This window comes from Alosa alosa, chromosome 21 (assembly GCF_017589495.1).
Source record: "Alosa alosa isolate M-15738 ecotype Scorff River chromosome 21, AALO_Geno_1.1, whole genome shotgun sequence".
Taxonomy (NCBI): Eukaryota; Metazoa; Chordata; class Actinopteri; order Clupeiformes; family Clupeidae; genus Alosa; species Alosa alosa.
The window spans coordinates 402,471-415,684 of NC_063209.1; the positions used below are offsets into that span (position 1 = coordinate 402,471).

Below are 13,214 nucleotides of genomic sequence, written 5' to 3' on the forward strand. Positions count from 1 at the left end.
GGGAACCAAACGTTCATTTTCTCGTATTTGAAAAAAATGCCCAGATCCGTTTATTGGGTGCCACGGATGTCTATCAAATGCGTCTGTGCATAGCTCATCATCGTCTTGCTTTCCCCCCTGTTCTGTGATTGGTTCCCTATCTCAGGCAAAAATTTGCTCCATGGTCTCCAGGTTGCCTTAGCAGCGTGAATCAAATCGCGCGCAAGGCAGCATGGGAACACCCAGGCTAGAGGGATTGTGTTTTAAGTGCCACAAGGTAGGACACAGAGGTTTTGAATGTCCTGAGAGAAAGCCAGCAAGACAGAGTACAAGGTCCACCGCAACAAGTCTAGAACCCGCTTTAAACTAGACTAAACCGATTCACACAATTTAAGAGGCTTTGATGGAAATTCTGGCAGACATACCTGGAATACCTTTGCATGTAGATGGGACAAGTATCAAAACAGTGTCTAGAAATTTTATTTGAGACAAACACATTGTACATCTTATTTTTGTACCTATGTACAAAAAATAAATATGCGCTTTAAATATGAAGAACACAGATTATTTTGACTCCCTACTTTTCCTGGCTATCAACATAAAGCAAAACCATCCTGTATATAGTTCTCAAATGTTCCATTTCTTGTGAAATTGACCATTTATATCTATTATACCAAATGTTCAAAGACATACATTTTAGCTGTACATCATAAATGACGTTTTTAGACAAGATAATGAAGATGTCGAACAACTTCAGAGTTCATAGTCCATTGATCCACAGGGCGCATTAAGACAGAGAAGTTCAAATAAACCATTTGTAGTGTGTACTGATAAATCTATTGAAAGAAGGTTAACATAAATCTGGTAGAGCCTTCAACACTAAAAGATCCTTAAGCATGGAATTTTATCAATTTGTCACTCTCCCAGTAACTGCTTGCCCCTTTTGCATACATCGATAAACTACTAAGAATTGTGAATTATACATAAAGCAAAAAAATAAAAAGAATAGTGACGTTTTGTACAATCTGTGCATGAGATATTTAATTACCTTACATTGAATGTAGAGAAATCATAAAGTACTGCAAAGGTTTAAGTCCACCTTGAATACAGTGATTGCATCAGACATTAGGCTGATTTTATAAGATTCCTTAATCCTTATGTCATCTTACTTGAACTTTTCAACTGACCATCCATTTTGCAACATTTTGCCAATTTTAAAACCCAACAAAAACGCATAATAGAGCGTCTTTTGTGGAGGTCCAAGATGCTTTCTGTTTGAATAAGTCCCTTGACAAGTTTCATGACTGCATTTTACTGCAGTCTTACCTCACTTCTGGACACTTGTGAGTTACACTAATATTTTTGGAAAAGGACATAATGAAATACAGAGTAATGAAATGTTTACTGTGTGATGGTCAATTGAAACATGCCTATAATGAAATAAGAGGGTGGTGCAATCTCATGCAATTCAATTACTGATGCAATAACTGCACTCAGGAGAAATGCAAATGTAATTAGGTCTACAACTGGACCATGGAATGTAATTCCATTTTCCATGCTTTGACAGCATTTTGGATAATGGTAATGATGATTTTGAGATTAAATGTTATTCTGAAAGACAGGTCATAATTTCTTCAAATAGATTTCCAGACCTGATTTGAAAAGTGTCAGTGTTCCCTCTAAGGCAAAGGCAACAATTATACTGATTGAGTAGGGCAGAGGCTATAGGTAAACAATAGTTTGCGATAGGAAATTATAAGCATTATATATATTTAAAAAAATACAAATAAATAAAAAATAAAAATAAAGCAGCCGCGGAAAAAGACTTCTTGGCCAAAACTAATGCATTTATTGACAGTTGATAACATAGAAGTGACAGGGATGGAACAAGGGTTAGTATGTAGCAGGAAGCTGCTGGTGCTCTAGGCATAGAGGGAACACTGAGGGATTCACTGTTGTCACATAAGGACATCTACATCATCAGCATGGTCCTCATCCTCAGTCACCTTGAGGGACAGCACTTCCTCATTAAGAAAGAGGCCACTGAGACGTTCCTTACGTGCCTGACGCTGTTCTTTAAGCTGCCGTTTTCGCAGAGCCTTCTGCTGAAGCTTCCTTTGTTTTGAGCGTTTCTGGAGAAAATGACAAAAAGAGAAATATAAGGTCCCAAAATTGCTATGCATACAATACATTTATTTCCAAACTGTGTAAATCAGTGAAATAAAATTATCCCACAACTGAGGTTCAGCTGAGTTATGCATGTTTGGAGAAGAGTGATCCATGATCAGCATCCAAGATGACCAAGTGATCCATTTTGAGATGGAATGAATTTCAACCATCACCATCCACAATGTGGAGATGTATAGAAATGTATACGTTTTTGGGTGTTTTTCAGACAATGGAACCTGGTGAACTTCTCAAAGTAAACGGTAACACCAAAACAAGGGGCTACAATCTTTTTTGGTGAAAAGATCTTTTTTGGTGAAGAGACCTGCATCAATGGGCATCATTGGACCATTAAACCACACAATGATCCAAAATATACAGCCAAACAAGGCAAGAAATGGTTAACTGTGAACAATATCAACTTTTTAGAGTGGCAGAGCCAGAGTCCAGACCTTAATCCATCAAAAAAGTGAGCACAAGGCCAGAGTGATGGCAAATAATCGTTCCTGACTGAAAACCCGGATTGCTGTTAAAAAGGTGTGGTCAAGAATCATTGTGGAGACATGGAGAGGCTTATTAAGTAGATAGTATAAGAACCATTTTGAGAGTTGTGAATGCAAATAACGATGTTTCCATTGATTATTTAAAAAGGGTATGAATAATTTTGGACTTTTTTGGACATTTTTCATAAAAATGTTAAAAAAGATGAAAAACACTTCTTTTTTTTAATTCCATGTTTCTCCCACATTGTCTTACAAACTTTTGGCATGTGACAGTCATTTTCAGTCAGAACAAACATATTGATAAAGAGAAAATCAGCATTAAATCAATATTTGCCAGGGTATGAATAATTTTGTACAGTTAAGAACAAAATTATATATATATATATATATATATATATATATATATATATATATATATATATATATATATATATGAATTAAGGTATATGAAGGTAAATCTAATCAAACCTTAGAGTCACGGATGCGCTCAGCTGCAGTTGGCAGGTTTCCTTCGCTGTGTGCACGGCTTATGGAGTTGTTGGTGAAGTTAGAACCAGCGGAGGTAGCACTGCTGGCTGTGCTTACCATGCTGGCATTGCTACTACTGGTGTTACTCTGGCCACTGGTGGTGCTGCTCACACCACTGGTGCTTCCATTGTTGGTTAAACTGCGCTTCCAGCCCTCTCGTAGACTGCTGTTGCGCTGACGTGGTCCATGATCACAGATGTAGCTCCGCACCTATGCAAAATACAGGCAACTACAGCATTACATAAGCAAGGGAGATCATTACGAAGAATGCCTAAAGTAACACATAGGGTGGGTTGCATCAACAATTATTCATCGGTTTAGGCCTAATCAAGGATTTGTTAACACGCTGTGTTGCACCATTTAATTTTATGCCCAAGTGCTGAGAGGTCCTCTGTAATGTGTGTGCCCAGGAATTTGAAGCTGGACACCCTCTCAAACTTCTCCCTGTTGATGTAGTGGTGCATGATGATCCTGCCTCTTCTTGAAATCGACTATGATTTCTTTTGTTTTCCTGGAGTCAGATTATTTCCTGTGCACCACTCTGTCAGCTTCTGTACCTCCTCTCTGTAGGCAGACTCGTCACCTTTGGTGATCAACCCCACCACAGTCGTGTCATTGACGAATTTGACTGTTGCAGTGTTGTCATGCGGTGGAGCAGTCATGGGTGTACAGAGAGTAGAGGAACAGGCTCAGCACTTGTGGGGCTACTGTGCTGAGTGTCAGAGTGAAGTAGTAGTGAGTGCCCATTCTGACTGACTGTGGCTGCTTTATTAGGAAGTCCTTAATCCATCAGGGGTGTGATTGGCAAAGGTAAAAAAAGGAAAATATACGTAGCACGGAGTGACCCCCCACCCCCCCATGGTTCGAGTACTATTGTGTACTATAGTGTTGGCTACCGTATGCATTTACATCACCTACACTTCATAAAATTCATGAGGCAAATCCTATGCAGGGGTGGCACTAGAAAAGGGCCTTAAAGGAAATATGGGCCAAATACTAGGGGGGTCCGGGGGCATGTCCCCCCGGAAGAACATTTTGAAAAATAACCCCTTAAATTATGACATCTGATGACTTTTATGGGAAGTATTGATACATTGAGATACATATATTTCAAACATTATAGCATATTACAATACAGCCTATAAGGCCTAAAGAAAACTCATTGATAAGAGCAAAGTAGCCTAGGCCTACACAAGACTAAACCAAATATGCCTGAAATATATAGGCCATCATGATCATTTTGCCAACAGTGACGCAGAACCATGGATTTTTTCCATTTCTAACATGTTTTGTTTATAACTTAAACCAACATTGAGTTAATGTTGACTCAATTATTTACTATGGGCCTACTTGATGAAAATATATAGCCTGCCCCCTAACAGTCCTCTGGGCCTACTACGTACAAAATAGTGAATCATGTTCACGTGATTATCAGTAATCATGGCCTACTGATATTGATGCTGATTGAAGAGGTTGCAACTTGAAGGTTGTTGATATTTCAGTTCCAAAGATAATCAAATTACATCGATTCCTCTTCTCCCAAAGTAACACTGTAGGCCCTACACCTCTCCTCCTAAAATAAATGGTAGGCTCTAACTGTTTTATGCTACTGCGCCAGGATTGTGTAGGCTACAACACTAGTTTTACAAGTGCACACACTAAATGGAGAGCTAGGGTTAAAATGCGGACTGCGGCTTTAAATAGGCGACTTTTTATCTATCAGCACAATGCTATTTCCACTAAATATTCAGCTCAATATTATGTGCAAGACTAATGTTTACTAAGCATGCCAAAGCTTTGATCTCTTAGCACTGTCACCATAACGTTAGGTTCTCATGGTGAGATGGCATCCCGAAATATGTTTTAGATGACAAACGCGAAATGACGAGGTGTTAACTAAACAATTTAGAAGGCCTAAGGTAGACAGGCTTTGTGGTTAAAACTATGAAAACCAGTAACGTTAGACCAGTGCGCCACAGCTAACTTCAAGTACAGCTTACACACGCAGAAAATAAAATTCAATATCAGCATCTCAAGATTCATTATCGGAAAATCCTGACAGTGAACCCGATGCAAAGCCAAAACGAGAAAAAACAACTTCATACATGAGGTCTTTTTAAATCAATTTGTTGACCTTTACCGTTTCATGGCTTCTGCTGAGAAACTAATTTGCCACACACACACTAAACTTGAATCAAGCATTCTTCAGAACGCAGCTGATCAACCCGTCTACTTTCACTTTCAATGAAATCCACTAGTAAACGGACTAGGCTACTTACGGCGTGATATTCGGAAACAAAACCTGTCGTCATTGTCAGCGGCCTGTTATAGCCTACATAACAAAAAAACCCTCAGCGGATCTATACGAATTGTGTGAGTCTCTTTTTCAGGTCGGAAAAAAAAAAACGGAAAAATAACACCCCTGATCCATAGGCAGGTGTTGTGTTGTATGCCCAGGTCCAATACCTTGAAAAACAGTCTGCTGGGTAAGATGGTATTAAATGCAGAGCTGCAGTCCACAAACAGCTTACGTGCGTATACAGTATGTCCCCTGCTGTTCCAGGTGGTGTATTAGTGTGGAGGGCATAGGAGATGGCATCTTCCATTGACCTGTTTGCTCTGTAATGGTGGGAGTCCAGGGTGGGTGGCAGAGCAGCCATGATGTCTTGCAGGACCAGTCTCTCCAGACACTTCATGATTACAGGTGTCAATGCCACAGGCCTGTAATCATTGAAGGTTGTTCTAACAGTCTGCTTTGGGACTGGCACAATTGTGAACATCTTCAGGCAAGTGGGGATAGTGCATTGTGCCAGAGAAAGGTTGAAGATATTAGTAAATACATCCCCTAACTCCACAGCACAGTCTCTGAGGACCCATCCTGAGACACCATCTGGGCCAGCTGCTTTCACGTGTTGATTTTACAGTGTCTGTATCCCATCAGCAGACTGGGATGACAAGTGCCTGGCTGTTGGTGGCTGGAGCTGGGTTGATGATCGACTCTGGTTGAGCTGCTCTGCTACTGGGGCGCTGCTGCTGGTCAGGCTGTTGGTGTTATTCTGCCTGGTGATGTGACGTATCCCCTACCATGCCGACAGGGGTCCGAGTGATGAATGGTGGAATCTTTAAATTGACGACATTCTACAACTGTCAATTGTAAACATTTTCAGTAGCTGGGCCCAGGTTGTGGAACAACCTGCCTCTTCACATTAGATCCACACCAACTATTGGTGCTTTTAAAGCCAAGTTAACTGAACATATGCCATTAATGGCTTTTAAATGAAGAGTGTGGAATGTAATCATTCATACATACATACATACATACATACATACATACATACGTATATATGTATATATATATGGGTGTGTGTGTATATGTATATATAGCATATATAATTACACATATATACATATTTTTTATATAGCCTATATATATATATATATATATATATATATATATATATATATATATATATATATATATATATATATATATAGCATATATAATTACACATATATACATATTTTTATATAGCCTATATATATATATATATATATATATATATATATATATATATATATATATATATGTACATATTATTTTAGTTTTATTTCCCTGTTGTGCTTTTTTTTGTGTCTTTATTCATTTTGTCTTCTATTCTATCTATTTTTTTGAGCACTTTGGTCAACCACAGGTTGTTTTAAATTATGCTATATAAATAAACTTGACCATGACTTATTGGCTTTATTACATTAAAAACAGCTGGGCAATTCCACGGAAAATTGACTTTTTGTCACATCCATAACGCCAGTGAAATGCTTTGGCATTTGTATGATGTGAATGATAACATTAATTTTTTGTGCATATTTTCTCATGTACATTCTTCAGCCAAATATAGCAAATGCTCAAATTTCATGTAATCATTCACATCATACCATACCATCACATTGGATGTTACAAAAAACATAATTTTCCATGGAATTGCCCAGCTACAATTCTGACTTAAGAGTTATTACGTTATTCTGCCTTCATTAGCTACAAATCATAAAATCACAACACTTACAGCAATTTCAGCGTCAAAATGACTAATCAATGCTTGTACCAGATATTAACCCTTAAAACTTACAGCACTTTTGCAGTGTTTTTGCATTACTATGATTTAATGGGTTTTGAAAAATGGCCAGCAGGCCGCACAAGACAAAATGCTCTGCGGGCCAGATGAAAGTGCTTGGCGGGCCAGATCCAGGCCGCAGTTTGCCCACCCCTGACCTTAGCAACGTTAGCTAAGTAACATGTTTAGTATGGTTAACATCATTAGCATAGTTAACATAACTGCTAAAACACATTAACTAAGTTAGCTAAGTAACATGGTTAACATAGGTAACATGGTTAACATAGTTAACATAATTGCTAGAAAACATTAGCGAAGCTAAGTAACATAGTTAGCATGGTTATCATTGTAAATAGAATTGCTAGCAAACATAAGCTAAGTTAGCTAAGTAATACTATTAGCAACAAACATGATTACCCTCGCAACCATCATAAAAACAGCTTTATTTAGCATTGCAACAACCATGTCTACCTAAGCAAACCCATTGTAACCATCTCTACATTATTGGTTTTAACACTATATTTTACACCATTTTTGCATTTTCATGCACTGGTAATTCCTTGGAATTACATTTCTAGTTTAATATATTGTGCTTTTGACATTAATAGGTTATCCTAAATGTATGCATACACGGTCAGTTAGGCTATTCTCTGCCAAGCAAGATCTCGTTCCTTGGACGCTCAAGTATTGCTCTTTTTTGTTATTACAGCTCTCTCCTCCTCGTAAGCCTCGAGGAGAACTTCACCCCACCTCTGAAAAATACAGTGCTCTTCATTTTGCCGTTTTCACTCATTTTAAAATAACAATAACGTTGATTCTACTTTATTGATCTGAAAAACACTTAGCTTATCATGATCCCTGAACCCTTCCCTTTCGATAGACACCAGCGGCAGTTCTAAGGGTTAATGGTGTTAGATTGCAGGCTCCTTACCTGTTTGAGCTTCTCATCTGTTAAACGATTCAGCTCAATGATGAATTCACTGTCTGTGGGAGATATCTGTGCCATTGGGTCAATAATCTTTATAATGTCCAGTTGCTCTCGAAGACCCATTTCAGTACTGACTTTGCGGCTGAGGTATTCAATATATTCCACCTAGAAAGCAACACACCAGAGAAAGGTTCATGTACATAACTGAGAATCCATTGTAACTAATCTGTGCAGAGGTAGGGTCATTTTTTTTGTGATCACAACACTGTTACTTAACTATTAGAAAATGTTGACATTTTGGCTTTTGAACAAAATTTTACATTGCAGATCTCAGAAGAATCAATAGTTCTCTAAATAACTAGGTACTTTGCGTGGTTTAGAATAGTTAGACCTGTTCATCATTGGTCATAGCACTCCATGGAAGTTCATCAAGGTTCCTGTGAAGTTTGCTCCTTCTCTTAGAGATCAGACAAGGTGAGCTTGGTATGCTGGGGATGATGTCAGACAGCACATCACTTCCACTGGCAATGTCACTTCCGGGCAACTAAAACATAAAATCATGACAGGAGTTCACATTTGTCATACTACAGTACAAATACCAGTGTTTACAGGTTCCAACCAGAGGTCACTTTTATCAATCATTACCAATTTGCAAATGACGTTCATGTAGTGTAATGGCAAAGACAACAAAAGGAGGAACATTTCACAACTAATTAGGTTAAAGAAACCATATGTAAGAATGTGGCCAAAACTGGTACTGCAATCACTTTCAAATTACTGTAGAGAAGTGTATTCCCTCCCCCTCCCCCTCCCCCTTGACTTGAGGTTGCCAACCCGGATGTCGAAACATACTGACTTCGTGATTAGTAGATAGGTGGAAGGTGGCGCAACAGGCCAAAACACATAATGACATGACAAAACACAACATCAACATCAGTTCAGGGCTGCAACTTCACTTTTTAAATGACAATATCCTGGCCGGACTACTGTTGTCAATGATATAAGTATTTGAAATGAACATGATTTCTTAATGTCTAGTGACATATTAGGGCCATTTTATGATTAATTGAAATACATTTCTTACATACGGTTCCTTTAACTGGCACCATGATATGGTATAAAAAGACCATCCAAGAGAGGCAAAGCTCAGATAGCTGTATGTATCGGGAAAAAAACACAGTTACAATTTTAAGCATTTTCAAGCATTTTCTCCAAAATTCAAGCACTTTTCAAACCTTGAAAACACAACATTAAAATTCAAGCATTTTCAAGGATTTCAAGCACCCGTACGAACCCTGCTTTAACCCAGGAAGTTAACCCAGAAGCTCCATGGAAGCTCATGTTGTGTTGCTGTGTTCTGCTCAGCTTAGCTTCCTAGCAAGCTATAGGTGTGCTGTATTAGTTCAAGCCATAAAAGGTTGTCGTTAGCATCACACTACAATAGTTTATTTCAGCAATATCTCTAGAGGTGAAATCAACGTGCACACTCTTTCGCTTTCTTTCAGGATACCATCCCTAGAGGCTAGAGGCCTCTTCCTCCAGCCTTTCCCTGTTGGTCACCTGCTCGTAAGAAATGTGTAGAACCTATCAGACATTATTTGGTTTATCTTACATGATCTTACATTACAATTATGTTGTATCCAATAAATTGAGAATAAATATTCTATAAGGTGAATAGCCCATATGATGTAGTGACGCTATCTGCCATATTGAAGCCTAATTCCTTGTTGCCTGTGGTTGCAGAAAAGGAGCGCTAAATAGGCTACGCATCATTCAAAAAAATGAGCAGGTGGCAACTAATTTATCTAGTTGACGGCACCTAGCATGGCACATGGCACCTCCCAGCTCCTTTTCTGTCTTTTTAGCAATCCTTTTCCAAGATGGATACTTTGTATCTCTAATGCAGCTTTATGGTCAATACTCTCGTTTGTGCTTTTACATGTCACACACACACCAACCATGTTGCTGCATCTGTAGAATAATAACACTGGCCTGCACTTCCCAACACCAGTCTGCACCTGAGTGCGTGTGCCTCCAAAGGAAGTGAGGTGGTAGTGTTGCTATGTTGCTTGTACACTTTCACTGCCCTCCTAGAACTCTGAGGTCCTCTACTACTGCTCTCAGTACCTCAGAGTCGTCTAAAAAATAAAGGTGACCGTGCTTTTTCAGTAGCTGGGCCCCAAGTTGTGGAACAATCTGCCTTTTCATATTAGATCCACACCAACTATTGGTGCTTTTAAAGCCAAGTTAAAAGAACGTATGCCATCAATGGATTTTAAATGAAGTGTGGAATGTAATTATATAGACTATATATGTACATATTATTTTAGTTTTATTTTCCTGTTGTGCTTTTTTGTCTTTATTCATTTTGTCTTCTATTATCTATTTCTTTTTCTTGAGCACTGTGGTCCACTGTTTTGTTCTTTTGGCAGTATGTTTAGGATCATTGTCGTGTTGGAAGGTGAATGACCTGCCCATCCTGTGTTTCGGGTGGTTTTCGCCAAACATAGCACTTGGAGTTCAGTCCAAAAAGTTCAATCTTGCACTTGCAATCTTGCAAAAGGAAGCTCTACGAAGTATTAAATCAGGGGGTTGATGACTTTTCCAACCCTGTTATTCTAGTTTTTCATTTTTTATTAATTTTCAGAACTGTTTTTTGCCTTTTCCCCCATTATTTTGATGTTGTACAGCTAAATTTGTAAATAAAACTGGAAAAAGATTATTTTTTTTTAAATGGGTTTTGATTTCAGGCTGTATGACAAATACAGGGATTAAAGTGAAAAAAAATTGTTTGACTGAACTTTTTTCAGGCCATAAGTCATACATATCTACCTATAGAGATAGCAACCCTTTTGCGGTCGCGACCTATTGGTTTTTAATGTACAAAAAGATGCAAACAGCAAAGTAAAGGGAGTATTCGCCTTATTCACACGGCGGCTATTGTTTAAACCAAAACGAGGCTACAGGGTACACTTACTATAAAATTAATGCCACCTACAGGTGAATGCATAGAACATAACAATCCTATGGTTTGTGTACCCTGTAGCCTCGCTTTTAGCAGCCAATGGCCACCATGTGAATAAGGCTAATTGAGAGTGTTCTTGATTGAGATTTGAGTTTTCCTGATGAACAAAAAATATATTTTAGTACCATCCCTGATTAGCCATTGCTGTTCTTTTCTACTGCAGCAATATTGTAGAAAGGCTTTAACACACTCTTATTTAATTACTTCAGGCCAAAAGTGTTTAAAGGGGAGATTTTTTTCTTGTTAATATGCAATTCTACACCAAGTAAAATCTATAAAATCAAGTTTGTAAGACTTCCCATTTCCTCATCAAAGTAACGAATTAGAACATTCTAGATATTGTTCATATTTCCATTTGTTGCCTCATCCGCATTTAATGAAAACATGGTAATTTTGAGTTTTACAGACAACTCAGTTTTCCAATGAGCAGCAATACTGTGTGTGCTCATGCAGGAGGTCTGCGCATTTGATAACGACAATCTGGAGATGGTGCTTTTGTCTTCAGCAACAGATTGTATAAGGTTGACAACAGGGTTGCGATATGGTGAGGGACAGGTCGTGTTGCGCTATGAAAGAAAATGCGTAGCCTACTTTCTAACGTAAAAACAGTCAGCCATAGATAAACGTAGCCTACCTCTGTCGTGGTGGCTAGTTGCACCAGGTAGGAAGATGTCCTGAAGTGCACCTAACGTTAACCTTATGGCGGTCTTCTGATTGGTGGCGTGCTAAAACGTTTTCCTATTGCATCCATAAACAATTTTCTTGCAGCTAACCACAAGCCAAAGCAAACCCCTGGCGCTTTTAATTTCTTTACACCATGGCTTGTTAGTTCTCCCCCGTTTCCAACAGCTGCCCATCTCCATTTATTTTTTTAACTTTTGACACCTGCTTCCTTTAGCAACAACGCATCCATGACAGCTAGTGGCCTTGCCAAACTGACGCACACAAATCATGACGCTAATATGCGAGGTTCTGGTAGGCCTACTGGTTATGGTTTTGTGCTATGAATGAATAATATTTTATAGCAAAGTTTTAAGTTGACTATTTTGTATGGTTATTTTTTGTCAACATACACTCACAACCTACTGTCGTTAAAAGTGAGGCCTAAGCAAAATAGGCTACAAGGCTGTCTGCGTCACAAACAGACTGACCCCCTTACTCAACAGTTCGCGATGATGACAGTGATATTATTTTTTTTATGTTAACACGCTCAGTCAAAACCTTCCGTCGCAAATTGTGAAAAACATTGTTGTACATGTCATAACAGACGGGATAATAAATTGCATAGGCTACGGTTTATATTGCGTCGCTTTACACATAATGTTAGTTACATTGATTAAAAACTGTAACAATAATAGTAGCCTACATCGGGTGGCATAGAAGGCTGTTCAAGTCATACTGTAGGTGACACCCAAAATGAATGACCTCCCCTGACAAGAGTTCGCGATAGTAAGAAATTGTCTACATTGATGCACGGAAAGAACACAGCCTACGCTTCTTCTCCGAATTCGCACATAGAGCTCACAATATCATATCCAAAAAAGTTAAACAGATTGGCCAACCTCATCAGCTGTCTCTAATGTGGCACTATAATCCAACTTTTAGACCGTTATAGTCCTCCATATGTGTTCTTTGGAAAAGCAAAGGTGATAGCCCCCCCCTCCTATTTTTTTTTCTCATCGGATCTGCATCGATCTCAAATATGACATTTCTAAAATCAAATTGACGGAAATCCGTCCTTTGACGGAGAACTTTAATCCTTGCAAATAAAGTAACCATTTCAAAGGGGTATGATGATTTTCTATAGGCACTGTATGTCCGACTTCGATATCGTTCAATTAATCCTTTTTGTTTCAAATTTGCGGATAGGCTGGTAAGCTTGTTTTTATCCTGGCAACAAAAGGGTTCACAAAAGTTATTCTCTATTCTAAATGCTTACCGCCATGGTGATAAAGAGAAAGAAGTAGGCTATGATA

At 38.5% G+C, this 13,214-nt stretch overlaps 1 protein-coding gene across 1 annotated transcript in view; it reads right to left on the bottom strand.

Annotated features, from left to right (window-relative positions):
- Positions 1 to 443: 443 nt before the first annotated feature.
- fam199x (family with sequence similarity 199, X-linked) overlaps positions 444 to 13,214 on the bottom strand; it is a 41,349-nt gene continuing 28,578 nt past the window's right edge. The window contains exons 4-7 of the mRNA XM_048231416.1: positions 8,605 to 8,757; positions 8,217 to 8,378; positions 3,117 to 3,386; positions 444 to 2,111 (exon numbers count right to left, since the gene is read on the bottom strand). Coding sequence (XP_048087373.1) covers positions 1,938 to 2,111; positions 3,117 to 3,386; positions 8,217 to 8,378; positions 8,605 to 8,757 — 759 coding nt within the window. The 3' untranslated portion in view covers positions 444 to 1,937. The remainder of the gene's footprint in view (positions 2,112 to 3,116; positions 3,387 to 8,216; positions 8,379 to 8,604; positions 8,758 to 13,214) is intronic.